At 39.4% G+C, this 27919-nt stretch overlaps 1 protein-coding gene across 1 annotated transcript in view; it reads right to left on the bottom strand.

Annotated features, from left to right (window-relative positions):
• The window catches only part of LOC138736530 (myelin transcription factor 1-like protein), a 461086-nt gene that overhangs the window by 30982 nt on the left and 402185 nt on the right, over window positions 1–27919 (bottom strand). The window contains exons 15-19 of the mRNA XM_069886189.1: window positions 22147–22271; window positions 21045–21113; window positions 19891–19953; window positions 2709–2792; window positions 201–422 (exon numbers count right to left, since the gene is read on the bottom strand). Coding sequence (XP_069742290.1) covers window positions 201–422; window positions 2709–2792; window positions 19891–19953; window positions 21045–21113; window positions 22147–22271 — 563 coding nt within the window. The remainder of the gene's footprint in view (window positions 1–200; window positions 423–2708; window positions 2793–19890; window positions 19954–21044; window positions 21114–22146; window positions 22272–27919) is intronic.

Here is a 27919-nt window from a genome sequence, read left to right on the forward strand (position 1 = left end):
ATTATGTGTGGCAAAGTCAAGGAGATACCATAACTATCTGAGGAGCTTGTAACCCTCCATTCATGCCACGTACGTAAGGAGGGATGGTTCAAAGCAGATTTTGAAGGTACCAAATGGTTGGCGTTATATGAATTCTCTAAATGTAAAAATGATTGGAGCATTCATCCACAGTTTTGAGAAACTGTTACCTGATTTCTCACCTGCGATGAGTAAGGAAGCTGCCGCTTACATGTCCAGAACCATCACATCCTGGAGTTGGACAGGACATGCCCTCTGTTTTCCCAGACTTCCATGAGAATTGCGAGCCATTGAGGTAGCCATCCTTTTGCCTCTTGGCAGCTAAGGGGCACCCTGACGCACTGCGATGTGATGCATACTTCCCGGTCACGTGTCCTTGGCCATCGCATCCAGGAACTGGGCATCTGCAGAAACAATGCAACAGAAAACATGATTAATTGATCATGAAAAATTAAAAGCCACAGAATAAAGTAATGCTTCAAATGCAATCAAATGAGTTTAAGATATTACTTATCTTATGCATTTTCCCAACCATTTATATATTTATTTCTATATGTGCACCATTGAAAGCATACTTACTAGTTGCATCACGGGGACCCACTCTGCTCAAGATTGGAAGAAGCAGCAGAAGATAGTGAATGTATCATTCTGAGTTCGCTTCCCACCCTGGACATGTCCCGCTGCCCAGGAAAGTCAACCAACATAATGGAGGTCTCATCACACTCCAATCACACACCTCTCCTCTCCCTTTTCCCATTGAGAAGAAGGCTCAAGATTATGAAATTGTACACCAACAGGTGCACTGTCATCTTCCCTGGCATCAGGGTCTTGAATGAACCTCTTATGAGACCTTGCTTTGACCCAGGTTCAGATCTGATGCTGTCTGTAAGGAGTTTGTATGTTCTTCTCATCTCTGGCTTCCTGCCACCCTCCAAAATGTATTGGATTGTAGGTTAATTTGGGTGTAATTGGGCAGCATGAGGTTTAAATGTCTGGAATTGGCTTCTACTCAGCTGTAAATAAATTTTAAAAAATTGAAATAAACTTAGCAATCTCATGGAATCACAGAATGACGGAGCACAGAAATGGCCCCTTTGGTTCACGATGTCTCTTTGTCCATTTACTCTAATCGTGTTTACCAACTCTCTCACAATTTCATTGCTCCATTGGACCATCACCCAAAAGTGTCGATAGTTTGGCACTGTCACAATCTCATCCAGCAGAGCTTAATGTGAAATGAAAGAAATGGTCTAATGTCCCACAGGTGTGTCTCAGGCATTGAGGCACATCACTCTGCAACTAATTTCCACCTTAATATGGCTTGGGAATTTCTAACGTTTGATGTTGTTTCTGTGTGACTGAAGCAGTAAAACAATGATAGTCTTCCTACAGCTTGTATCCCTTAGCTTGTTGTGATCAAAAGCACAGAAAAAAGTATTTTTCTTAAAAAAAAGGATAAAAATTATGGACTTGCTAAAACCTTTTTCATGCTTCTGCTGCAGTTAGGGTCCAACACAAGTGTGAAAGATTCCAAGAGGCTGTTGTGATTTCATATGTGATATAATCTCAGAGCGAAACCCTAGAAGTGCATCTTACAACATCTAGGTCATATAACCAAGATTTGCCTCTGGCCATGTCATTTGGGAATTTGACTGCAGAGATCAGAGGACCCAGCCCGACTTCCTGTGGGACAAAGTAAAACGATCCCTCAGGATAGTGCAACTTATTGATTGCAGAAAGCAGCACACTGGCATTCACAGAAGGGAAGGTTGTGGCGACGCACATGTTGGCAGCGGCGAACTGGCCCGCTTGTCACGCGCAGTCGCGGGGCAGGTGGGGGAAGGATAGTGTCGCGGAACCATCTCTTTCTGTCCAGACCGGAAGGTCACGAACATGCTTGTGTCATTGGGATGCAAGCGCCAGGATGTTGGGGGTGGGACCCAGGACCGGCTTAAAGGCTGCAGCATGGAATTCAAAACAAAGCAGTTGTAATACTTGAGCTCACAGCCTGTTGTCTCAGTCTCTTCGCTGTGCTCGCTCACAACACGCTACAAGGTATTTTCATTGTAAATTAATCAAAACTTTTATTGCAGTTGAAAATGAAACATCCAAATTTGGGGTCAATCACCTTCAGATTGGTGCTGATAGATTGTACTCTAGAGACTTCACAGAACTGGCATTTATATATGTGCATTTAATAAATTATGAATAACAAATGAATAAGTTATTGCTGGTTTTGCCCATTATCCATTGGATGGCACAAAGTGATCAGAATTTGCATTTTCTGGTTTATGTACTTTTTATTTTATTTTTAATACACATACCCACTTTTTTTTGCATGCATTCCTTGATTGGAAAGGAAGTCATTGCAAACAAGCTCTGAAACCTTGTTAAAATAGTCAGGACAAATATTGTTACTAAGTCAGGCTGATCTCTACCCAATAGCAGATGAAGCTTGTCCTGTAATTGCAAGGATGTTTGGATAGCAATTTCAATTAATTTAACAGAAGTCATGCAAAATAATCTGCTTCAGGTCAGCTTACACCCCAAACATAAAGTCATTTCTGGTGTCCTTGCATAAATGTGTTGATATGAGTTTGCAATGACTTTAAATTAACATAAAATATGTAGTTTAATTGATTACACAAATATGGTTTCATGCAATTTTCCAAACTGTTGCCTCAACTCACTTGATCGGCTCCTGATCCTCTTTATCATCTTTGCTCTGAGCAATTTTGATTCCACTTTTCTTTGCTCGCGGACACCCTGAAAGACTACAGAAATATATGTCTTATAAATTACTCAGTTCATGTTGCAATAACTCTTCATAACTCTCATTAATAAATCAATAATGAATGTCACAAGAAAAGAAAACAATACTTGAGTAAGTGAGTCTTTCGTCACCAATGGTATTTTGCTAATTTTGTCGTTTTCTGTTTTTCTTTGCTACTTTCTTGGTGTTTAATGTTCCACTGAGGCAACATTTCACAAATTAACATCATTCTCTTGTTCACTATTCAAATGTCTACATTTCATAACTGAGTTCCGAGTTATGACAGTGAATACCAGCAGGATATCTTACATTCAATCAGCATTCAATAATGATTCTCTCTCATCCAGTGTGCAGTTGCAAGCTGAAGCATCCTAACCAGTCAAGATGACCAAACACAGAATGTTTACTAATGAACTGAGGGATCTTCCATCCTCTGAAATTTTAAACATGGGTGGTTTTCTTTCATGATCACAGTTTCGTGATGTATAAGACAAATGAACAAAATGATTTTTGCCCTTTCAGGTAATTACCCAGTAATAATAAATTGTTGTACTGCATTGCATATACTGTCGGTGGGTAGCAGTTGGAAAATGCTATTCAGACACCAGCAGGTGATGCCCAAGTGAAGGAAATCTGAAGTATGTGCCACTCGACACTATTCTCCTGTAAACAAACGTGGCAGACATTCTTGGCATGCATAATGCAGAGGAACTCCCGGACATTTCCTTCAACCATTCGCCATCAAATTATGCATGGACAATTTCAGCAAAAATATTTCATTCCTCGGCAATATTCAAAATAACTTATTGTTCCATGTAACTGGTAATTATATTTCATTGTTAAAATTCAAGGCTCCAGTTTCCATTTACTGACTATTTAAGTTTGTACTTTTTATCATCAAATATTTATCTCTCTTTTTCCCATACCTGTTTTCCAACCGAAATGCTAGGTTAGTTTTTTTAAAAAAGTATTTACTGACTATTCAAGTTTGTACTTTTTATCATCAAATATTTATCTCTCTTTTTCCCATACCTGTTTTCCAACCGAAATGCTAGGTTAGTTTTTAAAAAAAAGAATTTACTGACTATTTTCAATTGTGATTTGTCTGGGAAATAATGCAGGCTGGCTAATTTCACTTTCTGATCTTCTGGAGTCAATTAGCAACACCTCCACAGCATGGCAAATAGGATGTGAGCTCAATAATAGCTGCAAAACACTTCATGGGAGTTTAGACTTGAGTATTTTGCATCAGTCAAGCGAGATTCATCAGTTCAACAACAGTGGACAGCAACCTCCCCTGACCCCAATAAGTTAAGGCAGATCCAGCTGCTTTTCTGTCCAGCAAGCAAAATGCCTGTCAAGAATAGATAGGCTAGGCGAATGGGGTAGATTGGAGGTGGTGGGAGGCAGGGGGAAGTAACTGATGAGAGACTCAACAGCGTTAAAAGACTCTGCTGACAAGAGCATTCATGGGAGCATAGCAAGCAGAGACATTCCTTCCCTCACTTCCTGAGGACCAGGAACAACCATCCTCCACTGGACATCAACAAATCTATAGTGGAGAGAATGAAGAACACCAAGTTCCTTGGAGTTCACTTAACTAGTGACTTATCGTGGGCACACGACATCTCTTCACTTGTCAGGAAGGTGCAGCAGCGATTGCACTTCCTGATAAGACTGAAGCGGGCAAGGCTACCATTACGTCAGCCTTCCACAGGCGCTCTATTGAGAGCATTGTGGTGGGGTGCATTATAGTGTGGTACGGTTGCTACAGAAAAATGGATCCAAGGTCAATCAAGAGTATAAGAGTAGCAAAGAGGATCACTGGAGTATTCCTCCACCCCATTGATGTGAGTCTACTGGAATAATTGCTTGAAGATGACGTGCAAAATCACTGAGGACCACAAAATTTTTCAGCTGTTCCCGTCAGGAAAGAGATACAGGAGTTTCAGAGCCAGCACCACCAGGCTGAGGAACAATTTCGTTCCATGGGCAGTGAGAATGCTGAATGACTAAAGGAACTGGTCACACTAACCATCAAAGACTCATATTTATCTGTATATATGAATACTGTATATGTATTGTTTGTTGTAGGCGTGTTATGTCAGCTTGTGTGTTTTGCATCGAGGACAGAGAATTGGGTTGTTCTTGTTTAATCAAATGACAATAACCTTGACTTTTCCCAATCTCTCTCCCCTTGATAATCCAGACCCTCAATGATCTTGTGCACTTTAAGGGCAAGCATGTACGTGCATGTTGATAATAGATGTTTACTTAACATGCCCCTCCAAAATAGCTCACATGCACATCATTGCACATAACACTGGTCACTGCAGACCAGATGATTTTTGAGGGTCTGGCAAATGGTAAGTTCAAGAATCCTTGGTTGGTCTTGGACCTCGGCATCTTCCCTACTGATGTGAGGAGAAGGGAAATGACAGAAATACCTTTACAGAAATCACCCTATTTGCATTTGTATCTTCCAGCACAGGGAAATGAAGAAATGATCACACAAAATTTCTCTGAATCAGTACCAGGGACACCAGTTGCTATAATAACCAGGATCATGTGCCCAAGGTGAAAATGGCATTGAGGAGCAGATCAACTAACTTTATCCATTGAATCTATGGAAGATCAATGGATGAAATTGGATACTCTGTTCATCAGCACAAATCCCCAAACAAATTATAATTGACACTGTTGACATGTATTTCATTTCTTTTGACAAAATCTCATCAAGAACCAGTCAGTAAGTGCACTCAAGATGATCCTACTGGTAGATGTCATCACAGCAAGTCCTTTTTTTTTATTTTCATGAGCATTGTTAATTCTTGAGCTCAGTGCAAGAGACTTCAATTAGAAGTTTTAAAATACATTGGGTAAATATCACATGGAACATATTCAGAGTGCTTAACAAACAACTTTTATAATTTGTAATATCTTTTTTTTTTTTTTAAATTTTTTATTTTTCACACCATCAATCACAATAGCCATGATATACACTTTTTCTTTTCCACACATTTACAGTGACTTTTTCTCCCTCCCCCCTCCCTCCTCCCAAGCCACCCCCCCATCCCTCCCCCCTCTCATCCATTTTAGTTATACAATCTAGGTTGCATTAATTCAGTTAGACAATGTTGTCATTCAACAAAAATACACCAGAAATTCTACTGAGTCCATTTTTTTCTTCTCTTCTCCTTCCATCAACTTAGGTAATGTTTGTTCCCGGTAGGTTTTCGCTATTGTATTTAATGTAAGGCTCCCATACTTGTTCGAATATTTCAATATTATTTCTTAAACTATATGTTATTTTTTCTAATGGAATACATTTATTCATTTCTATATACCATTGTTGTATTTTCAAATTATCTTCCAATTTCCAGGTTGACATAATACATTTTTTTGCTACAGCTAGGGCTATCTTAACAAATCTTTTTTGTGCATCCTCCAAGTCAATTCCAAATTCTTTATTTTTTATGTTACTTAGGAGAAAGATCTCTGGATTCTTTGGTATATTGTTTTCTGTTATTTTATTTAATATCTGATTGAGATCATCCCAAAATTTTTCTACTCTCTCACATGTCCAGATTGCATGAATTGTTGTTCCCCTTTCTTTTTTACATCGAAAACATCTATCAGATACTGTTGGGTCCCATTTATTTAACTTTTGCGGTGTAATGTATAGTCTGTGTAACCAATTATATTGTATCATACGCAGCCTCGTATTTATTGTATTTCTCATCGTTCCAGAGCATAACTTCTCCCATGTTTCCTTTTTTATCTTTATATTTAAATCTTGTTCCCATTTTTGTTTAGTTTTACCATTTGTTTCCTCATTTTCCTTTTCTTGCAGTTTAATATACATATTTTTTATAAATCTTTTGATTAACATTGTATCTGTAATCACATATTCAAGGTTACTTCCCTCTGGTAAACTCAAGTTGCTTCCTAATTTATCTTTCAAGTAGGATCTCAGTTGGTAATATGCCAGCGCTGTATCTCCCGTTATATTGTACTTATCTCTCATTTGTTCAAAGGATAAGAATCTACTTCCTGAAAAACAATTTTCTATTCTTTTAATCCCTTTTTTTTCCCATTTTCTAAAGGCAAGGTTGTCTATTGTAAAAGGGAGTAGCTTATTTTGCGTCAATATTAGTTTTGGTATTTGGTAATTTATTTTATTTCTTTCTACATGAATCTTCTTCCATATATTGAGGAGATGGTGTAATACTGGAGAAGTTCTATGTTGTACCAATTTTTCGTCCCATTTATATAATATGTGTTCGGGTATCTTTTCCCCTATTTTATCTAATTCTAGTCTCGTCCAGTCTGGTTTTTCCCTTGTTTGATAAAAATCTGATAGGTACCTTAATTGTGCGGCTCTATAATAATTTTTGAAGTTTGGCAATTGTAAGCCTCCTTGTTTATACCATTCTGTTAATTTGTCTAGTGCTATCCTCGGTTTCCCCCCTCTCCATAAAAATCTCCTTATTATTTTCTTTAACTCTTTGAAGAATTTTTCTGTCAGTTGTATTGGCAATGCCTGAAATAAGTATAGTATCCTTGGAAAAATGTTCATTTTAATACAGTTTATCCTTCCTATCAGTGTTAGTGGTAGCTCTTTCCAATGCTCTAAATCGTCCTGTAATTTTTTCATTAGTGGATTGTAATTGAGTTTATATAATTGGCCTAGATTTTTGTTTATTTGCACACCTAGGTATCTTATTGCCTGCGTTTGCCATCTGAATGGGGATTCCTCCTTAAATTTTGAGAAATCCGCGTTATTCATAGGCATTGCTTCACTTTTATTTACGTTTATCTTGTATCCCGACACTTCTCCATATTCCTTCAATTTCTTATATAGTTCTTTTATTGATAGTTCTGGTTCTGTTAAGTACACTATCACATCATCCGCAAACAGACTGATTTTATATTCCCTGTCTTTTATTTTTATTCCTTTTATATTATTATCTCTTCTTATCGATTCTGCTAGTGGTTCTATAGCTAGCGCAAACAATAATGGTGATAGTGGGCATCCCTGCCGCGTTGACCTGCTTAAGTTAAATTGCTTTGATACATGTCCATTTACTGTCACTTTCGCTAACGGTCCCTTATATAATGCTTTAATCCAATTAATATACTTCTCCGGTAAACTGAATTTTTGCAATACTTTGAACAAGTAATTCCATTCTACTCTGTCGAAGGCCTTCTCTGCGTCTAAAGCAACTGCTACTGCCGGTGCTTTATTTCCTTCTACTGCATGAATTAAGTTAATAAATTTACAAATATTGTCTGTTGTGCGTCTTTTTTTGATAAATCCAGTTTGGTCTAAATTTACCATTTTCGGTACCTGTTCTGCTAATCTGTTCGCTAATAGTTTAGCTATTATCTTATAATCTGTGTTTAGCAAAGATATTGGTCTATATGACGCTGGTGAGAGTGGATCTTTCCCTTGTTTTAGTATCACTGTAATTATTGCTGTTTTACATGAATCTGGTAAGTTTTGTGTCTCATCAATCTGGTTGATTACATCCAGGAGGGGCGGTATTATTAGGTCTTTAAATGTTTTGTAGAATTCTATTGGGAGTCCATCCTCTCCTGGTGTCTTATTATTTGGTAAATTTTTTATTATCTCTTGTATTTCTACTGTTCCAAATGGTTCTGTTAATTTCTTTTGTTCCTCTATTTGTAGTTTTGGTAGTTCAATTTTAGTCAAAAATTCATCTATTTTCCCTTCTTTCCCTTCGTTTTCGGTTCGGTATAATTGTTCATAGAATTCTCTGAAGTTTTCCTTAATTTCTTTTGGATTATATGTAATTTGTTTGTCTTTTTTCCTTGTTGCCAATACCATTTTCTTAGTTTGCTCTGTCTTAAGCTGCCATGCTAGGATTTTGTGTGTTTTTTCCCCTAGTTCATAATATTTCTGTTTTGTCTTCATTATATTCTTCTCCACCTTATATGTTTGTAATGTTTCATATTTTATTTTTTTATCCGCCAATTCTCTTCTTTTGGTTGTATCTTCCTTTATTGCTAATTTTTTTTCTATGTTTATTATTTCCCTTTCCAACTGCTCTGTTTCCTGATTATAGTCCTTCTTCATCTTGGTTGCATAACTTATTATTTGCCCTCTAATGAATGCTTTCATTGCATCCCATAGTATAAACTTATCTTCCACTGATTCCGTATTTACTTCAAAGTACATTTTTAATTGTTTTTCAATAAATTCTCTAAAATCCTGTCTTTTAAGTAGCATGGGGTTTAATCTCCATCTATACATTCTTGGAGGGATGTCTTCTAGCTCTATTGCCAATAACAGGGGTGAGTGGTCCGATAATAGTCTAGCTTTATATTCCGTTTTCCTAACTCTCCCTTGTATGTGGGCTGATAACAGGAATAGGTCTATCCTTGAGTATGTTTTATGTCTAGTCGAGTAGTATGAGTATTCCTTTTCTTTTGGGTTTTGTTTCCTCCATATGTCCACAAGTTTCATTTCTTGCATTGATTTAATTATAAATTTGGTTACTTTGTTCTTCCTGTTAATTTTTTTCCCCGTTTTATCCATATTTGGATCCAAATTCAGATTGAAATCCCCTCCTATTAGTATGTTCCCTTGCGTATTAGCTACCTTCAAAAAGATATCTTGCATAAACTTTTGATCTTCTTCGTTAGGTGAATATATATTAAGTAGATTCCAAAGCTCTGAATATATCTGACATTTTATCATAACATATCTCCCTGCTGGATCTATTATTTCCTCTTCTATTTTAAATGGCACATTTTTGCTAATTAATATAGCCACTCCTCTTGCTTTTGAATTATACGATGCTGCTGTTACATGTCCTACCCAATCTCTCTTTAATTTCTTGTGCTCCAATTCAGTTAAATGTGTTTCTTGGACAAATGCTATATCTATTTTTTCCTTTTTCAGTAAATTTAGTTGTTTCTTCCTTTTAATTTGGTTATGTATTCCATTAATATTTAGAGTCATATAGTTCAGCGTAGCCATTTTATATTTTGTTTATCTTCTCTTTCCGTTTTTCCATCATTACCTTTCCTCCTTTTCCATTTCTGTTTTCTTATTTTCAACTCTTTACCAGACAACATTCCTACAACATCCAACATTTTCCTTATTCTCCTATTTCTATCTTCTTTATCCCCAATCTCCCCTTCCCCTCCTGAGTTGCCCTTTATCCCTTGTCGGACAACCACATCTCCCCTCTCCATTTGGATTTGCGAATCCACTCGCAAGCGTCAACTGATTTTGCAGTGACCGCTCTTTTCCCCCCACCCAGCCCCCCCCAGAAAAGATTTCGTTTTTTATATGTCACAAAGGTCACTCTTTTAGTTCCCTCCTTATTCTCTCTATTCCATTACCTTCCCTTATTAATTCTTGTCTATACTTTCTATGTTTTCCTCTAATTACAGATACTTTCACATATGCCCGTTGTCTCTATTCACTCTTATACCTCTTTACCCGCATACATATCAATCGTGGTCATTTTTACCCTCCTTACCCGTCTTCATCCCTCAGTCTATTTTTGTCTTTACCCACATACATATCAATCGTGATAATTTTTGCTCTCATTACCCGTCTTCATCCCTCAGTCTATTTTTGTAATTGTTCTGCAAATTTTCGTGCTTCTTCTGGATCCGAGAATAGTCTGTTTTGTTGTCCTGGAATAAATATTTTCAATACCGCAGGATGCTTCAGTGTAAATTTATATCCTTTCTTCCATAAAATCGCTTTTGCTGCATTGAACTCTTTTCTCTTCTTTAGGAGTTCAAAGCTTATATCTGGATAAATGAAGATTTTTTGCCCTTTATACTCCAGTGGTTTGTTGCCCTCTCTTACTTTTTCCATTGTCTTCTCCAGCACCTTTTCTCTTGTAGTATATCTTAGGAATTTTACTACAATAGATCTTGGTTTTTGTTGTGGTTGTGGTTTAGGGGCCAATGCTCTATGTGCCCTTTCTATTTCCATTTCTTGCTGTAGTTCTGGACATCCTAGGGCCTTAGGGATCCATTCTTTTATAAACTCCCTCATATTCTTGCCTTCTACATCTTCCTTAAGGCCCACTATCTTTATGTTATTTCTTCTGTTATAATTTTCCATTATATCTATTTTTTGGGCTAGTAATTCTTGTGTCTCTTTAGTTTTTTTATTAGATTCCTCCAATTTCTTTTTTAAGTCTTCTACCTCCATTTCTGCTGCTATTGCCCGTTCTTCCATCTTGTCCATTTTTTTCCCCATTTCTGTTAAGGTCATATCCATTTTATTTATTTTCTTTTCTGTGTTGTTTATTCTTCTTCTTAAATCATTGAATTCCTGTGTTTGCCATTCTTTAAATGACTCCATGTATCCTCTAACAAGAGCAAGTACCTCCTTTACCTTGCCTATCTTTTCTTCTTCTATTTCCCTGTACTCTTCCTCTTCCTCTTCTTCTTCCTCTAGGTTGACCATCTGTTGTTTCTTTGCTGCCCTTTCCTCCTCTTCTTTCTTGTTTCTATTGTCTTCTGTGGTCTCTTCTTGCTGCAGGTGTTCTGCAGCTGTCGTTGCCGGCTGTGGAGATCGACTCCCCAGCTGGTCCCCCCTCCCGTCGGTGTGTTTTTTTGTATGCGCGGTTGCGCACTTTTACTCGGCTCTGTGAGCCATTGTTGTAGTTCTCTTTCTACCGACCTGAGGTAGTGGGGTCTTCTCTCCACAGCAGGCCTCTTCGGACAGGTAAGGCCTTCACCTTTTTCCTCCGTTGTCTTCTCTTCCTCTCTTCTTTCCGTTGATTTTGATTTTTCTCCTTTTGTCTCCATCTTCTTTCCACCTTTATATTCACTTTTCTTTAACTTGTATTTCTGTGCCTTTGTATTTTCTCTTGTTTTTCCCGACTTTTCTGGAGAGGGCTGGAGTTCACCGTCCGGCCACTACTCCATCACGTGACTCCTCTATAATTTGTAATATTAAAGCAATCAGCCTCAGCAGTTGACTAATATTTCAAAGAATTTGCTATGGATATGGAATTTTATTTGCCTGTTTTAATTTAAAACTGGGCTGTGCATGTATTCGCTAGACTGGGCTTGTCCATGTATTCTCTAGACAGGGCTTGTCCATGTATTCTCTAGACAGGGCTTGTCCATGTATTCTCTAGACAGGGCTTGTCCATGTAGTCGCTAGATTACTTCTTAACTTAAAGCTACTGCCAGAAATCACACAAATATTTCTGCAAAGAGATTTCAGAACTGGACTTCAGAAGGAAAAAAACTTTCCATTGTTACAGTTTATCAGGATTTGTGTTTGCTGACCCTGGGTGAATAGCAAGGCTTCAGATTTAAGTTTAAAGTTTAAGAATTTGCACATACAGCACAGAAACAGGCCCTTCTGGCCCACAAGCCTGTGGTTCCCAAATACCCCATTCTACAAGCCCCATATGTTTTGAAGGGTGGGAGGAAACTGGAGCACCTGGAGGAAACTCACACAGACATGAGGAGCATGTACAAACTCCTTACAGATGGTGCCGAATTCGAACCTGGGTTGCTTACGCTGTAATAGTTTTGCATTAACCACTGCAGTAACCATACTGGCCAAAATAGATTGCTATAATCATGTTCTATTGTGTATATTAGTGTTTCTTCAAAACATCAGCCATCAGTTCAATATTTTCATGAAATGTGAAAATTGCAAGCAATGAATTACCGGTACTTAAATTTTAACTGTGGTTAAGATGCTGACATGTTATTTATCTTGCAGATTTATCTTGCAGATTAATGCTTGCAGATTAAAGGTACACAAAGGTGAGGGTAGTGACTAAATGTATTTTCTTTGTTCACTTTGGGGTTCGGCAGAGTTCAATTTTGTTTTACATGTTTTGTGTTTGCAGGATTGGGATCAGGAATTCTCTTTTCCATACAAACCAGCACGTCTAGATTCAGGAACGCATTTTTCTAACAGTGATCAGATTCTTGAACCTCCCTTGTTACGCAAATCACAGACTGCTCCAAAGGCACAAAACAATGGCCAGCATTGTTACAAGTCAACTCCTTTTGAACTAGGATTATTATGACTATTTATTATTTATCTATCTCATGTATTTATGTGTTTCTTATAACTGAATTCAATTAGTTAACTACTACAGTTTTTCTTTATGAGTACCTGTTCGGCTGCAGCAAGTAAGAATTTTGGTGAATAAACACTGTACCACGAGTTTGAGAACAAACTCATTATCATTATCAATAAATCTCAAATGGGACCATGTGGAAAAATAATATTTTAATAAAAAAGACTATCAGCATGTGGGGGTGGGTGACCTTGGAAGCAGGTCAGGTGGTGGGAAAAGGATGGTCAATGCTTCAGGTCAAGACCCTGCATCAGAAGGAGAGAGGGAAGATAGCCAATGTAAAGGGGTGAGGGAGAGGGGTGAAGGAGAGGAGTGTGGGAGAAACTCGTAAGTAATAGATGAAGGGCTGATAGGCAGATGGAGTATGGTAGGGAGAGGGTGGGGATCAGAGTTGGGCCACAGAGGCTGGTAGGGAGGAGAAGGACAGAATTGGGACAAGGGCCTTGTGGGGAAGGGTGTTGAGTTGGTGGGAGGGCAGAGGGCGAGTTAGGCCATGAAGTGTGGTGGGGAAAGCAGGGGGAAGTCGAGCCACATCACCTGCTGGGGATAGAAGGGGGGGAGCTAGGCCACAGAGGGTGTATGGGAAGGGCAGTGGAGGGATTTGTGCAGAGAGGCTGGTGGGAAGGTGGGGAGGGGAGTTGGGCCACAGAGGGTGTGGGAGAGCAGGGAGGGACTAGGGTAACAGTGCCTTGTGGGGAAGAGGGGGCAGTTTGGCCAAAGAGGGTGGTGGGGAGGTCAGGGGTATGGAGTTGGGCCACAGAGGATGGAAGGAAGGGAGGGTAAGAGGGTAGTTGGGCTTCAGAGGGTGGTGAGAAAGGCGGTGGGGGGGGGGGGAATGTGGCTCACAGTGACTGGCGGGGAGGGCAGGGGTGGAGTTGGGTCACAGAGACTGGTGGCAAGGCAGCTAATAAATTTCCTGTGCTGTATAAATTGTATGTGAAAGCGCTACCAACTTCCCACGCTGTTTAAGAATTGTCCACTATTGCTATTTATTGCTAGCACTTTCCCACAGACCTTTATAAAGGTTTATATAGGTCGGCACAACAACAGGAGCTGAAGGGCTCATACTGTGCTGTACATAAAGCTTAATTATGTTATAATTAGGCATGATTAATTTTGTTCAACATAAGATCATAATATATTGATCAGTCCTAACCCCAGGGATGGCTCCTTGCAAGCGTGAATGCATTCAGAGTCCCAGTAAAGAGCGGTCAAGTGTGAACAGCAAAAACGCCATTCCTATTCCGGGACACCGACAGGCGATAGAGTGGGCACAAGTGTAAAAGGGGCTAATGGCAGCAGATTAAAAGTAATCAAATTAACCATTTTAACTTTGTATATAACGTGTTTGGAATGTTTGTGAGTTCAGAAAAAGGTCAAGAATAATTGCATCCAAGTTTCTGATCTCAGAAGGGAGGTGCACAGGGCTAAAAGTTATTTTCACTGAGGTGAATAAAATTAAGAGCAAGAAAAGCAAATTTCTAAAGTGTCGGCTGGTTTGGGTCCCCTGAATGTAAATAGATTATTTGAATTGGATGGTGAATTAAAAATGAATGAGAGTACAAATATTCTAGAAGTTGGATCTGAACATTTTTAGCCAACTGATGCACTCTCATAATAATGCTGATAGCTACAGTGTTACATTGTACACTGACCACTTCAGTGTTTAATTACCAAATGCATTGATGAGGAAGGCAGAGAATTGTCTTCTTGAACGGTGAAGATACTCTCAAAGTTCCAGGATTTTGATCATCACAACTGAAGACGACAGCACCAGGTCTGAAATTGGGATTGAATCTGTCCTCTGTTGTCAACATAACCTTCAGCTCTCTGTGATGTTTGGTCTTGCAGTGTCCAGTAAGAACTGGTAAAGCAAGCCATTAGCTCTGTAGGAGGATCTGCCGCAGACTTTAAATTTTAAATGGTAAACCAATCTCAAGACATTCAAGACACAGCTTTGCTCTGTCCTTGTTTAACAGGATAAGTTTTCAGCAGGAGGGAGAAAAACATTTCTCTATTATTTTCTAGTACAACAATTTCTATGCAGTAATTAGGATCTATGGTACTGATTTCCTCATTGCTCTCCTCTGCATGTGTATGTATTGACAAAGGTGTTCATTGAATCTGAGAGCAGCAAATTTTATCCTACACATACTTATAGAAAATATTTCCAGCCACTGTGGATCCTAGAGATATCAATTTAATGCAGATTCAAAGTTTCTGGATTGGAAGGCTGCATTTTGATTTCCTATACTGAAAGGGGCATATCAACTCCTGACATATTTCAAGACAAGTTACGTGCACTGCGGCATTTTGTTCCGTAAACTCTTGTAATCTTGATTAGTTTTAAAGGTTTTGTCACTTTTAGCCGCGCAAGATTGATGTTTAGTGGAAGTTCGATGGCAGAGATGATGAATGGTTGGTGACATTGAAGAATCTTGACCAGCGTGTAAAACTCCTATCAGAAACTTGGCCTGCTGCAGTTGTTCTCTGAGATTGCCTTTGCAGCTCCAATCAAATGAATGTGACTTCTGGAAGCCAGAATTTAAATGTCTTCAGCTCTATTGCCCAGGACTTACCTGAATCCCAAAATTAATAAAAAAGGCAGCCTCTGACTAATGTCTGCTGATTGCATCCTGCCTTAAATCTATGAACCGGCATTGTAAAATTTATTTTAAGTGATTTGAACCTGTAAGCTTGGTCTTTTGAAATATTTTCCTCTCTTCACCTGCACTCTTTTTGATCCTTGGAGGAAAGTGGAAAGGCCGCAAAGCATATTAATCTTCTGTTCTAGATCCTTGTTCATTATTGTGATTTCCATTTTAGTAGCACTGGCGTTTCACATGTGGAGGCACCACCCTATTGTTCACACAGCAGGTCTTTGAGGAGGAAATGGGCCATGCTCAGCTGATATAATATGTGACAAAGAACCAAGGAATCCTCATGCTATGTTACATTGACAGAAACTAAAACCATTAAATTATGCCGCAGAAGGGCTCCCGAAAGGTCTTGGGCACTGAAGGCATTCTCATTGTGTCAGAGGTTTGGATCTGGGCTTGGGTTGCTACTGGTTTGAGCTGCACTGGAGTCTTGTGCAGCTACAGAGGCTGTGGGAGTGCTGGAGGTGAATGCACAGGCAATTAATGATTGGGGCAGTTGATAAATACAATGTAAAGGATTAACTTTAAGTCAAGGCCATCAGCGAGACATTCAGATGGTTCTGTCTTCCCTTAATGCTCCATGCAAACCTACAACATTTTAAGTGGCTGTAATCTGAGATCTGAATTAAGTAACTTTTGCAGATGGTGGAGATAAAGGTCAAGAAGAGAGTGAAAGTAAAAATTCTAATTCACAAAGAAGAACTGTAAACAGTAAAAAAAACCCAGACCTAAACCATTCACAAGAATGTCAGTTGAAGGTTTAACTCCTGGGCCAATTGCAAGTGCTAGCATAATGTATTGGAAGGCTAGATCATGCGTCAGAATCAGCTTCCCATTTGGATTCAAAAGAGGGCCAGTGGATTTGAGAATCTTTTTTAATTTTAATTTTTATGACACAGTTTGGTAGAAGACACTTTCAGCCCATGAAACCCATGCTACCCAATTAACCTACCAACCCCATTTTGTTTTGGAGAGTGGGAAGAAACCAGAGGAAATCTATGCAGGTTTTGGGAAGAGCATACAAAATCTTTACAGTCAGTGCCAGATTTGAACCCCAGTTCTTGGTACTGAAATAGTGTTGCTCTATCTTCTTCGTTAACCATGACATTCTTTATACATTTTAATTTTGTCCATGTCTGATGCACCATCTGCGAATCACTGAGAGGCTCTGTGGCTGATGGATGCACACAAGCAGCAAGCTGTTGGCAACTTGCAGGCAAGGAACTCACACAGGCTGTGGGCTGCTGGCGACTTGCAGTGAGCTGCTGGAGAAATAGGTATCGGGACCGAGATTCGAGAGATTGCTGAGGGTAAGAAGGGCTCCCGAAAGGTCTTGGGCACTGAAGGCATTCTCATTGTGTCAGAGGTTTGGATCTGGGCTTGGGTTGCTACTGGTTTGAGCTGCACTGGAGTCTTGTGCAGCTACAGAGGCTGTGGGAGTGCTGGAGGTGAATGCACAGGCAATTAATGATTCTGGGGGACCCTTTTGCTTCACTTTCTCTGTCCCTCAGGGGTTCTGGGCAATGCTAATGTTAATGGCAAATCTTTGTCTGCCTCATGGCAGACTAAAGGTAATTTTATATAATATTAATTTCTGTTTTAATACATGACAATCAATAATATCTATCTATAATTCTCATCTCAATGACTTCAAGGGTTAAACTTTGTTTTCGCATCCTCTCCTGACCCGTCCGTTCAGATTCTAATGGCTTTCTAGAACGGAGGAAGCCACTTGTGACAATATCATTTTTGCCCCCAAGTTATTGCCTTCATGATTAGTTAAATGTGCTCGATGGAAAGTTTCTTCCTCAAGCTTTGTCTTTTGAACATTATGCACCTTTTCCACAACTGGAAAGTAATTTACAGTTTGGAGTCAAGAAAACTAAAAAGGACTTTTGATTAGTATTGTCACTGCTTTTCCACAGATGAAATGGGTACACGATCATCAAGTGTGTTGGTAGCTACAGGCATGTGTTTGCATAGATTTTTGTTATTTGGACACCAAGGGCAAAACAAAAAACCCCAAATGTGGGATGCCAGAGATACATGATGGATATATGGACTGTCAATGGCTTGGACATTATCTTTTTCTCCTTGTTACTTTTTGGGAGGAAAATGTCCTTACAAATATGAAGATTTTGATAGAAATGTGAAAATCTTCAGAGAATCACAAATGCATATTAAATTTGTTACCGCTTCCTACCATTATAAATAATGATCAATAACATTTAACATTGGACATTGAACTTCAAATGGGTCAGCCATGACAAGGTATTTACAATTATAGTAATCACTCACCACTCAGGATAACCGAAATAGTGTATACAATTCCCTTGTTTTAGTTATTGGGGTAACTTTGACTTCCATTGTGGGAGTATCCCAGATGTTTACACATCTGACCATAACAGATAAACACACTTTCAATTATTGTAGCTTGGCAGAACCAGGGTATTCTGTGGTGTTTACATTATTAATTCCAAGGCAAACTGCTTCAGATATTGGAAGTGTTTATTTTTGTGACTATAAAAAGGTGGATTTAGTAGTTAAGTTAAACAATGCTGTTTAATCTAACATGGGACAAAAATATGTCATTGATCAGATAATCAGCAACAAACAGTGTGAGATATAAAAAAAAGAATGGCAAAAATTTCAGAGTCCATTTTTTCTTGTTTATGGAGAAAATTGAAAATTCTACTCAGCAGTCTGGACTTCAGACCCATTCTTCCAAGGTGCAATAGTTTTGCTCCTCCAATGGTGAATCATAAAATCATATCGCACAGGGGACAGCTGTTCAGACATTTACTTTGAAACTTCTATTTAATTCACCATCTCCCTCACTCTTTCCTCATAAAATTTATTGAATGAGATTACCATTTACTAGGATTGAATCTGCTTCTTCTAACCTTTCAGGCAATGGTTTCTGGATCACGTTAACTTGCTAATGTGATGCCCAAAAATAAAACCAGTAAGGCTGCAAAGAATTATGAAAAGCAGACAATACAAACTGGAGTTTTTGTCAAGCACAGCAATGAACGTAATTATTAATAGCAAAAGAAAATGACTACAGCCTTGATTTCTCTCTGGCCTCGCAGTCTGGAAGCAGGTTATACAAGAATGCATCTTATGAATAAAAAGTGAACAATTGTATAATATTTATGTAAGGCAAACATACTGTGGGGCTGCATTAATGCGTAAAGGTACAGAAAGCAGAAAACATGTGGCCACTTCTGACAGGTAACAGCAACATTAACGTGGTTTACGGTGTGAAAAAAAAAGAAAAAAAAAAAGGGGGCTCTTTTGGAGAAATTCCAGGTTGATGATTAATCCTTCAAACTTATTCAATGGTTTTGAGAGATAGAATGAAAAGATTACCAGTTTATAGATCAAATTTTCCTAAAAAATATAGTTTTAAATGAAGTTAACTTGTGGACTCTTAATATTATTTTGCTCAGATCCTGTTGTGAGTTTCATAGGTTAGTGGCAAATCTGAACAAATCCATGTGACTAAAATGCAGTTCAGAAAGTTTACTTATAACCAGAGTCTGTTCTGGTCCACGCTGGAAATATACTCCCGGACCACTCAACGTAAATTTGGAGGCAACTAGGCTGCCGTTCCCTCATCAGGCACGATCACTTGAAGGCACCAATGATAACTGTGGATGATGTTTGAGCCGAGAGGTCTTCAGATGCAGTAAAGGTTTGAGTTACTACTGGGAGTGCTGCGAGGGAACTGACTTGTTTTCATATTGTCCAGTGATTATCTAGTCACACCAATAATTACCCACTTCATGAAGATTTTAGACTTCAGCTATAACTAACCTTATCTAACATCACAGCAGAACCTTAAGAGTCGGCTACAATCTTCATGAGTTAGTGCTGGTCCGTCAGCGAAGGTTCCTATTTCTGCGCCTCCCACTCTTTTGTTCAGATGCCTGCCGGAATTCTCTCATTCCTTGACGAAGGAGTTAAGCCCAAAATGTCAGTTATGTATCTCTACCTTTGCTACATAAAGGACACTGTTTGACCTGCTGAGCATCTCCAGCATTGCGTGTTGAACTCCAACCACCGTGTCTACAGATTTCTGTGATTTATTTCCTGTTTTCTACTGCTGAAAATTGGGGATACTTTTGGGAATAGAGGAACTGGCTTTTGTCTGATAAAGTAGCCTTCCAGCTCTCATTGTCCAATTTCACACATGCATAACAGCAATTCAGAAATGAGAATGGCATTTATAGCAACAATTAAACCAAATAACGGATGGAGAAATGGAAAGTTATGAACTTAGAAAAAAAGGAGAAAACTAAGTTGTTATGCAAATGAAAGTCTGACCTACCTCCTATGAGAAGCATAATTTCCAGTTATATGTCCAGAACCATCACATCCAGGTGTTGGACATCTATCAGTGAAAATGTAAGAACAGAAAACTGATCAGAAAGACACACATTGTATTTACTATAGCATTTACAGGCAGAAAATAAGTTTGTGCTTGAATGGTATTGGCAGTGGATTAAAATTATTGTTGAGTAATTAGATTCATATTAATAACATCAGTCTGATTGGAATTTTTGTGACAGTAGCAGTCTAAAGACACTAAAGAGACAAAAATGCTTACAATATAGTCTCTAAGAGTGTAAATGTATGATACACAATATTAAATATCTGTACTTCAGCTTGACAAACTACATTAGGTATTTTGTGAATGGTAGCCTATTTTTGGAACATTTGATAGCACGTTTAACTTTTTTTTACTCAAACAAAACCATTGTAATAGGCATTTCTATCCTTACAGAGCTTCAACTTCACATAATTTGACCAACAATCAGCAACAAAGCCCATCCTTTAAATTAACTAATTAAATTATGATCAAAGAGTTTTGTAGGATACCACTAGCCAGCATCCCGAGCATTTGGTTCCTCCCAACCATCCTCCACCATCATTCTGTCCATAGCTTCATCTTTTATCTTTGTCACACACACCATGACACTCACTTTCGTTAATGGTATGAGAAGGCCACTTACATACTTGATCAACAATCTTGCACGTGACCAAAAGAAAACATTTAAAGAACTGATGAATGGTAAAGCTGCAAGTCTCATTGGTAATTGACATTGTTGAGGCATTGAGAATTGCACTTGAACAAAAGGGGATGCAAACAACAACTGAACAATCTGACAGTAAATCCTGTGTTGAATAGAAATACTCCCACAGAGTCAACTAAGCCAAATATTTGATCAGGTTGCAAAGCATCAATTTGGCAAAAGAAAGGGCTTCCCAGGTGGAAGTTATTGCCAAAAGATTGGCTCAACTGGAAATGGGTCCAAACAGAAATGATAAAAATAAATACACTGTGTCCATCAATTGAATGTCCTTAACTGCAGACCAAGTTAACTCTGACAGTTTGGCTTAAAAACATCCAATATTCACAGAACAAGATCGGTAATGACAGAATGAAGATGCATTCATTCACTAATCCCAATTAAGCCTTACTTCAGTTCTTGTGAGCTGGTAGCCATCATACTTCGGATACTTTTGTCTGCCAAAGGACAGCCAGATAGACTGCAAAATACAGAAGGCAGCAAAATCAACTCACGTCAAGTCAATCCAACCTTCCATGCACACATGACACAACTTGACAAATGCAGAGAAGCAATGAATTGCTGACAGGTTCATGCCAATAGTTAACCCTCTGAATATTTAAGCAATATTTTGTTTATCATGGCCTGTATATTATGAAATTTCATTCTTAAAAATTACACTTCTTTAATATGAATTCATTTTACAATAATTAACTTCTTAAACTATATTTAAAGCTTACATTAAATTTCAGTAATGATATAACAGCACATTAAACTATTTTATGTAACTAATCATTTACATTACATTGCCAAATATAAAAAGGGAAATGTTTACAGTTTATTCAGAAAGTATTGCAATAAAGAAAGCTTATTTCTTAAGTAATATTCTTAGTCTTCATGATATTCAACCCATAATCTGAGTGATTATTGTAAAAAAAATTCTGTAACAAACATGCTGCAAACTGTCAAGAAAATTCAATTGTCAAAGGGTTAACAGACAAGATTTTTATTTGCAATTCACTTGACAGCATTGTTCAGGTAAGCTGAAAACAATAAATTGAAAAGACAGTATCCACCATGAAAAAGGAAGTCACACCTTCTATGTGAGGCGTAATTACCCGTGACATGACCACTCCCATCACAACCTGGTGTTGGACATCTGCCACCAAACAAGAAAACAGCCAAAAATAGTAATTAAGTTTTTAGAAAACTTTGTTTTGATATTTCATTGTTTCCAGTTTAGCTTCACTGTCTGCAATGGTTTGCTAAGCATCCTAAGGAAAAACTGCAAAAATGAAGCAATTTACATCAATGATGTTTTACTTAGTCTTAATATAATGCAATTAAAAGTAAGAAACTTTTATCTGCCAAGAAAGTTTGGAAAATGAAGATTTTAAAAAAAATACACACTGCATATTCTGTTGCACACTACAAAAGAAATGTTTATTTAAAAGAGCTATTTAGCAAATAGTCAAAGAGAAATTGGTACTATTGACACTGTTCTGGTTGCTTACGTTATGAGATCTTTTTTGCTGATGTCCTTGCATTGTCCATATTTAAGTTTGGGACTTGGTATTGTGACCTCTCCAGGATACCTACGTTCTTCCAGGGTTTCCTGAAATGGATCCATATCTTCTGGCTACAGGAAAATGAATAATTGTTATTTGTATATGTTTGTAATTTTTTAAAATCAACCTAGCCATAATTTGCTAACCTACCTGAGATTCACAATGGCTAAAACATCAAGATTAGATACTTTCCATCCCCTACAATTCTTCCTCTTTCCTGCAATCCCTTCCCCCATCCCCAACTAAGAATTCATCAGGCAAGTTTCAAAATTAATAAACTATCTTTTGTTGGCCAATTAATAACTTATTAAATGATGATCGTCAATGTCTAAATCAACCAGCTAACGTGGGAATCAGAAATTACATCAGTAATAACACATTTCTCGTATTTACTCATCAAATAACACAACGCAGCTGTTTATTTGCATTAAGAGTTTGTCCATTAATGTTTAATTTTAAATGTAGACTGTTAAGGGGTTTATTACATTTTATATTATATATAAATATGTCTTTAAAAGCGATAGATTGTGGGGGTTTAGTGTAGGTCACTTCACAAACAGACATTAACATTTCACAAAAGACATCTCATTTGAAATGCAAGAGCTATGCATAAGGAGAGACTTTTGGCCTGAAGAACGCAGCCTAAACCTTCCAGCAGCTCATGGACACAGAGGGCAGAGACTTTGACTTCGTGTTCATCTATCTCGACGACATCCTCATCGCCAGTCGAGATCACAACGAGCACAAGACCCACCTCTGCACATCGTTTGCCTGCCTGGCTGAATTTGGCCTCACCGTCAACGTGGCCTAATGTCAGTTTGGGAAAGAGTCGCTACAGTTTTTGGGCCATACCATCACTGCAGATAGGGCAGCACCAGCGCAGGACAAAATCAAGGCCATACAATAGTTCCCTAGGCTGGACATTCTTAAGGGCCTGCAGCAGTTCACGGGGATGGTCAACTTCATCCTGGGGGCCACACGTATAATGTGCCCACTGTTCGCCCTGATCACCTCTAAACAAAAGACACTCGAGTGGTTGAAACAAGCCAAGAAAGCTTTTACCAAGACCAAGGTCGCCCTCATGAGCACCACCCTACTGGTCCACCCCGATCTGACGCCCACACAACACTCTCCATGGACATGTCTGCCACGGCCATCAGAGGCGTCCTAGAGCAAGAGGTTGATGGGCAGTGGCAACCCCTGGCATTTTTCAGCTGGCACCTCCGACCACCTGAGTTGAAGTACAGCGCATTCGGCTGAGAAATCGTGGTCTTGTACCTTGCGATCAGGCACTTCCGCGGTACATTTCATCTGGCATGGATTTAAATAAACAAGTGGCCCAGTTGGCGAGGGACTGCATGCATTGCCAAGCATCCAAAGTTCAGTGCCATGTTAGAGTCCCGATACAGCACTTCAACCCGCAGGCCAGGAGGTTCGACCATATCCACGGTGACATAGTGGGCCCCCTACCGGTATCCAGGGATGCCCGCTACCTCCTGACCGTGGTTGACCAGATAATGAGGCCATTCCCCTCAAAGACACTTCTGTCAAGTCCTGCGCCAGAGCCCTGCTCGCGAACTGGGTTGCACGTTTTGGCATCCCAGCCCACATTACCAGTGAAAGGGGCGCTCAGTTCACCTCTGCCCTTTGGGCGCATCTGGCGAACTGCTTGGGGAATTCAGCTCCACCACACAATGGCCTATCATCCCCAAGCAAATGGACTCGTAGAACATTTCCACCGACACCTCAAGGCAGCTCTCATGGTGCAGCTAAGAGGACACAACCGGGCAGATGAACTGCCGTGGGTCCTGCTTGGCATTCGGAAGGCTCTGAAGGAAGACCTCAAAGTCTCTTCTGCAGAGCTAGTCTATGGTGCACCACTAACACTGCCAGGGGAGTTTCTTGGAGCAAATGCATAACCGGGAGGTGAGACCCTGATGCTTCTTGTGGACATCCACAGCAAATTTGCCTCATTAACACCCTCACTGCCAACCCACCACGGCAAGTACCCGGCGAACGTCCCCAAAGAGCTCGACTCAGCGGAGTTCGTGTTCGTCCGGCGAGGCCTGCTCCCGGTCTCCTGCAGCACCCGTACGAGGGCCCATACAAAGTCCTCCAGCAATCCAGAAAAGCCTTTACTCTGGGAGGAACTTTTCATTGTCGACCGGCTAAAGCGGCACATGTGGACTTGAGCCAGCCCGTGCACACGGAACAACCCAAACGGAGGGGACGACTGCCCAAGCGGTAGGATGCTTAAGGCAGTTCTGGGGGGGTGGGGGGTGGTGGTGTGGCGGCGCACATCTCTGTGAGCAAACCAGCCCTGTTTGTACTGCTGTGCTGGCGGGATAGCTGCAGAAAGATGGCACCGTCAGGGCTTGCTCACTGCCTTGTGGCTTAGGCCTCTGCTCATGCCCCAGGCCATGTGATAGTGCATGGCGGAACTCCCATTGGCCTTAAAGGGGCGTGTGCGAAATTCAAATAAACTGTTCTACTGGAAACCCCATCGAGTCTAGTGGTGTTTTCTGTGTGTAGCAGCTGCTACAGTTCCATGGGTTTTTGTGTACTTGCTATGTGTTTCGCTTAAAAGTTTGTTTGTTAAAATCAATTAAAAGAAAAAGGAAAAATCTTCAGTGTCAAATTAAGACTGTTTCAACATTGATCCCTACAGCATTCTTGTAAATGTCACATGCAACTCAACAGGAATTTTAACTTCTCCACAGATAATGGATATTGTGGATTATCAAATATCTCAGTGTATCTGCCTCTTAAGTGTGCCATTGCTAGCAACTGTTAAAAGTTAGACCACATGCTTTAGTTGATAGAAAAGACTGAAATCATTTGCTTTTGTCAATAAAGTGCAATCATGTTTTGCTGGCCCTATGCCATCTGTTAGATGGCATTCATTGAGGTATCATATTTTATTTAGAAGGAGACGAGGGAGGGCTTTTCTTCTGAAGTGATGTCCTTTGGTTTGAATTTTATTTCATGCTTTTGTTGATTAAGTTTAACATATTCCTTTGATAGATTTTAAATTACTTGCATTTTACAGTACGTAACCTGACTTCTCTCCTTCCTCTGAGACCAGAGGTTAAATTCAGACAAGACAGATAGATGTAAAAGCATTTTTCTCGACCAGATGTAATGGCCCTAATTGTTAAAGGAGTTCATTCATTTCACAGAAAGTTCAGATCCACAGAAGGAAAATAATACCAAACTGTCAATCTCTCTCCAAAATGCCTTAAGGTTAATTTGTTGTTACGAGGTTGGTCCTAAGCTGAAGAGAGCAGCTGTTGCAAGACTGTAGCTTTGGTTCTTTTGTGTTTGTGAGAACATTTATTGGTACCCAGGTTCATACAAATACATCATGTCAAGAATTAAATTAATGTCCTTCAAACCAAATAAACTAATCTTCAAGAACACAACAGTGCCAATCACAGAGTGCCTCTAATTTATCAGAAACTGCTCCATATGCCTGCTTTGCAGAAGTGAAAACAGGTGTGTCTCCAAACACTGACCATTTTCACCTGTGAAGAGAAACATGCAGGAAGTGTTGAAACACATTGGTGAAAATCTGAAAGTTAAAATATATTTCCCAAATGCAGAAGGCATTTTCGTTACATTAAGAGTTTGAGGCTTGTTCTTTAAGGTATTGCAGAGATTTTGTTACCATTCTTCCCTGCTTAACTATTTTTACCTCACTGGTTGCTCCTCTCAGCAGATATAAATGAACCCAAGGTAAAAAGAAATGAAATATCACAACATTGAAATGAAGTATGCATTTTGTTGAAACAGCATCACCTGCAGTTTTCCCTTTCAAATTACAAATCATTCCGATTTGAAAATCCATCGATGTTCCTTCATTACACTACTCAGCCTAAATTCTGAACCAACCTACTGAAGAGCACTTACTTCCCGTAAGCTTCTGTTCAACGGGTGAAAAGAACGTCTTGGCGTGCACAACACTATTACAGCACTCATGACTGGGGTTCAAATCTGCTGCTGTCTGTAAGACATTTGTATTTTCTCCCTGTGACTTTGTGGGCTTCCTCTGGGTGTTCCAGTTTCCTCCCGCATTCCAAGCTGTACATATTTCTTAGGTTGATTGGTCACATGAGTGTATTTGGGTGGCACAGGCTCATGGGCCAGAAGGCCCTGTTAGCGAGCTGTATCTCTAAATTTAAAATAGTCACAAGAATGAGTGCAGGAGCTCAAGGAGGTGGATCATAACCACCTTCTCAAGGGCAATGAACAATAAATGGTGGTTGTTATATAGTCAGGATAATGAGAACTATTTTGTAACTGAGTAAGAATACACCCTTCTCACTGTAGTAACTGTAGTGCACCACTGTGGGGCATATGTATATGTGAGTGTGTGAACAGTGTCCTGTGATGGTGGAAGGCATCAGTAAGTAAAAGTCTCATCTGTTATTTGAATCTTGCAACTCTAAGTTATTTAAGAAGCCTCCCAAGTAACTCAGTAACTTGGTGTCAGCGATATAAGAGAACAAGAATAAAGCCATGTAATTGATTGTAAGTCACTGAAATACGAAGGAGAGGAAGAGAAAAAACATTACTGAAAAAAATTGGCTGGAGCAACAGCAGCTCACCCAGTGATGGATGGGGAGGCTGAAGACATTGATGAATTGTTAAAAAGTTTCAGCAGAAGTGCAATTTAGCATTCGAGAGCTATTTTAAAATTGCAACAGCAGAGAAGGTCAGTTATCCTTCCCTGGACAGGGGGAGCAGACTTGTTCACCAAGAATTAAGTGTGGTATTTAATTGTAGCCTGTTATGACTCTGTTTCCATTTGTCAAAAGGGTGAAAGACATGAGAGCGTCAACTATCACCTCAGAAGTGAGAACGCTCTTTACTGATCAAGGAATACCTGAGTAAGTAATATGTGACAATGGAACACAGTTCACATCAGAAGAATTCAGAAAGCTGACTGTAGAGTATGAGTTTGTTATCACTACATCATCCCCATACTACCCCAAAGGTCATGGGTTCATTGAATGAGAGGAAACTGTGAAACGCACACTAGTTAAGTGACGTGAAACTAAAGAAGACCCAGACATAACTCTTCTATCATTACAAGCAACACCTTTAAGGGCTGACGTGAAGTCCGCGGCAGAACTTCTAAATGGCAGGAGATATAAAACAACTCCTTCAAGCAAAATACATCCTCCAGAAGACCAGGAGAAAACTGGAAGAAGACTGGCTGACACATAAGAAGGACACCAGCATTATAACAAACATGTACAAACATTGCCAGAACTCTTCAGAGGGCAGCATGTGCATATTCAAGAGCCGATTTTGAAAACATGGACCCCAGCAAAGGTAATCAGAGAAGATGAGACACCAAGATCATACACTGTCGAGACAGACTCTGGCAATCAGCTGAGGAGGAACACAATTCACATCCGGCTGACACAAGATGTGATGAAGCAGAAAGCTTTAATACCAGCAAAGCCTCCAACACCAATAGTGAAGAGACCACAACCACTAATACCAAAATATCAACACAGCAGTCGTCAGGTGAAGCACAACAAGCTACACCACCTACATGTGTACCAGCAACATAGAGCCCAACTGTCTCAGCCAAATCCATAAGATGGCAAAGGAACATATTGCCACCAGTGCAATAGCGATAAGAACTATTTAAAAATAGCTGTGTAAATAAACTAGTATACAAGATAAGTTGCACTAGAAAGAAGGTGAT

Source organism: Narcine bancroftii, chromosome 6, assembly GCF_036971445.1.
Source record: "Narcine bancroftii isolate sNarBan1 chromosome 6, sNarBan1.hap1, whole genome shotgun sequence".
NCBI lineage: Eukaryota > Metazoa > Chordata > Chondrichthyes > Torpediniformes > Narcinidae > Narcine > Narcine bancroftii.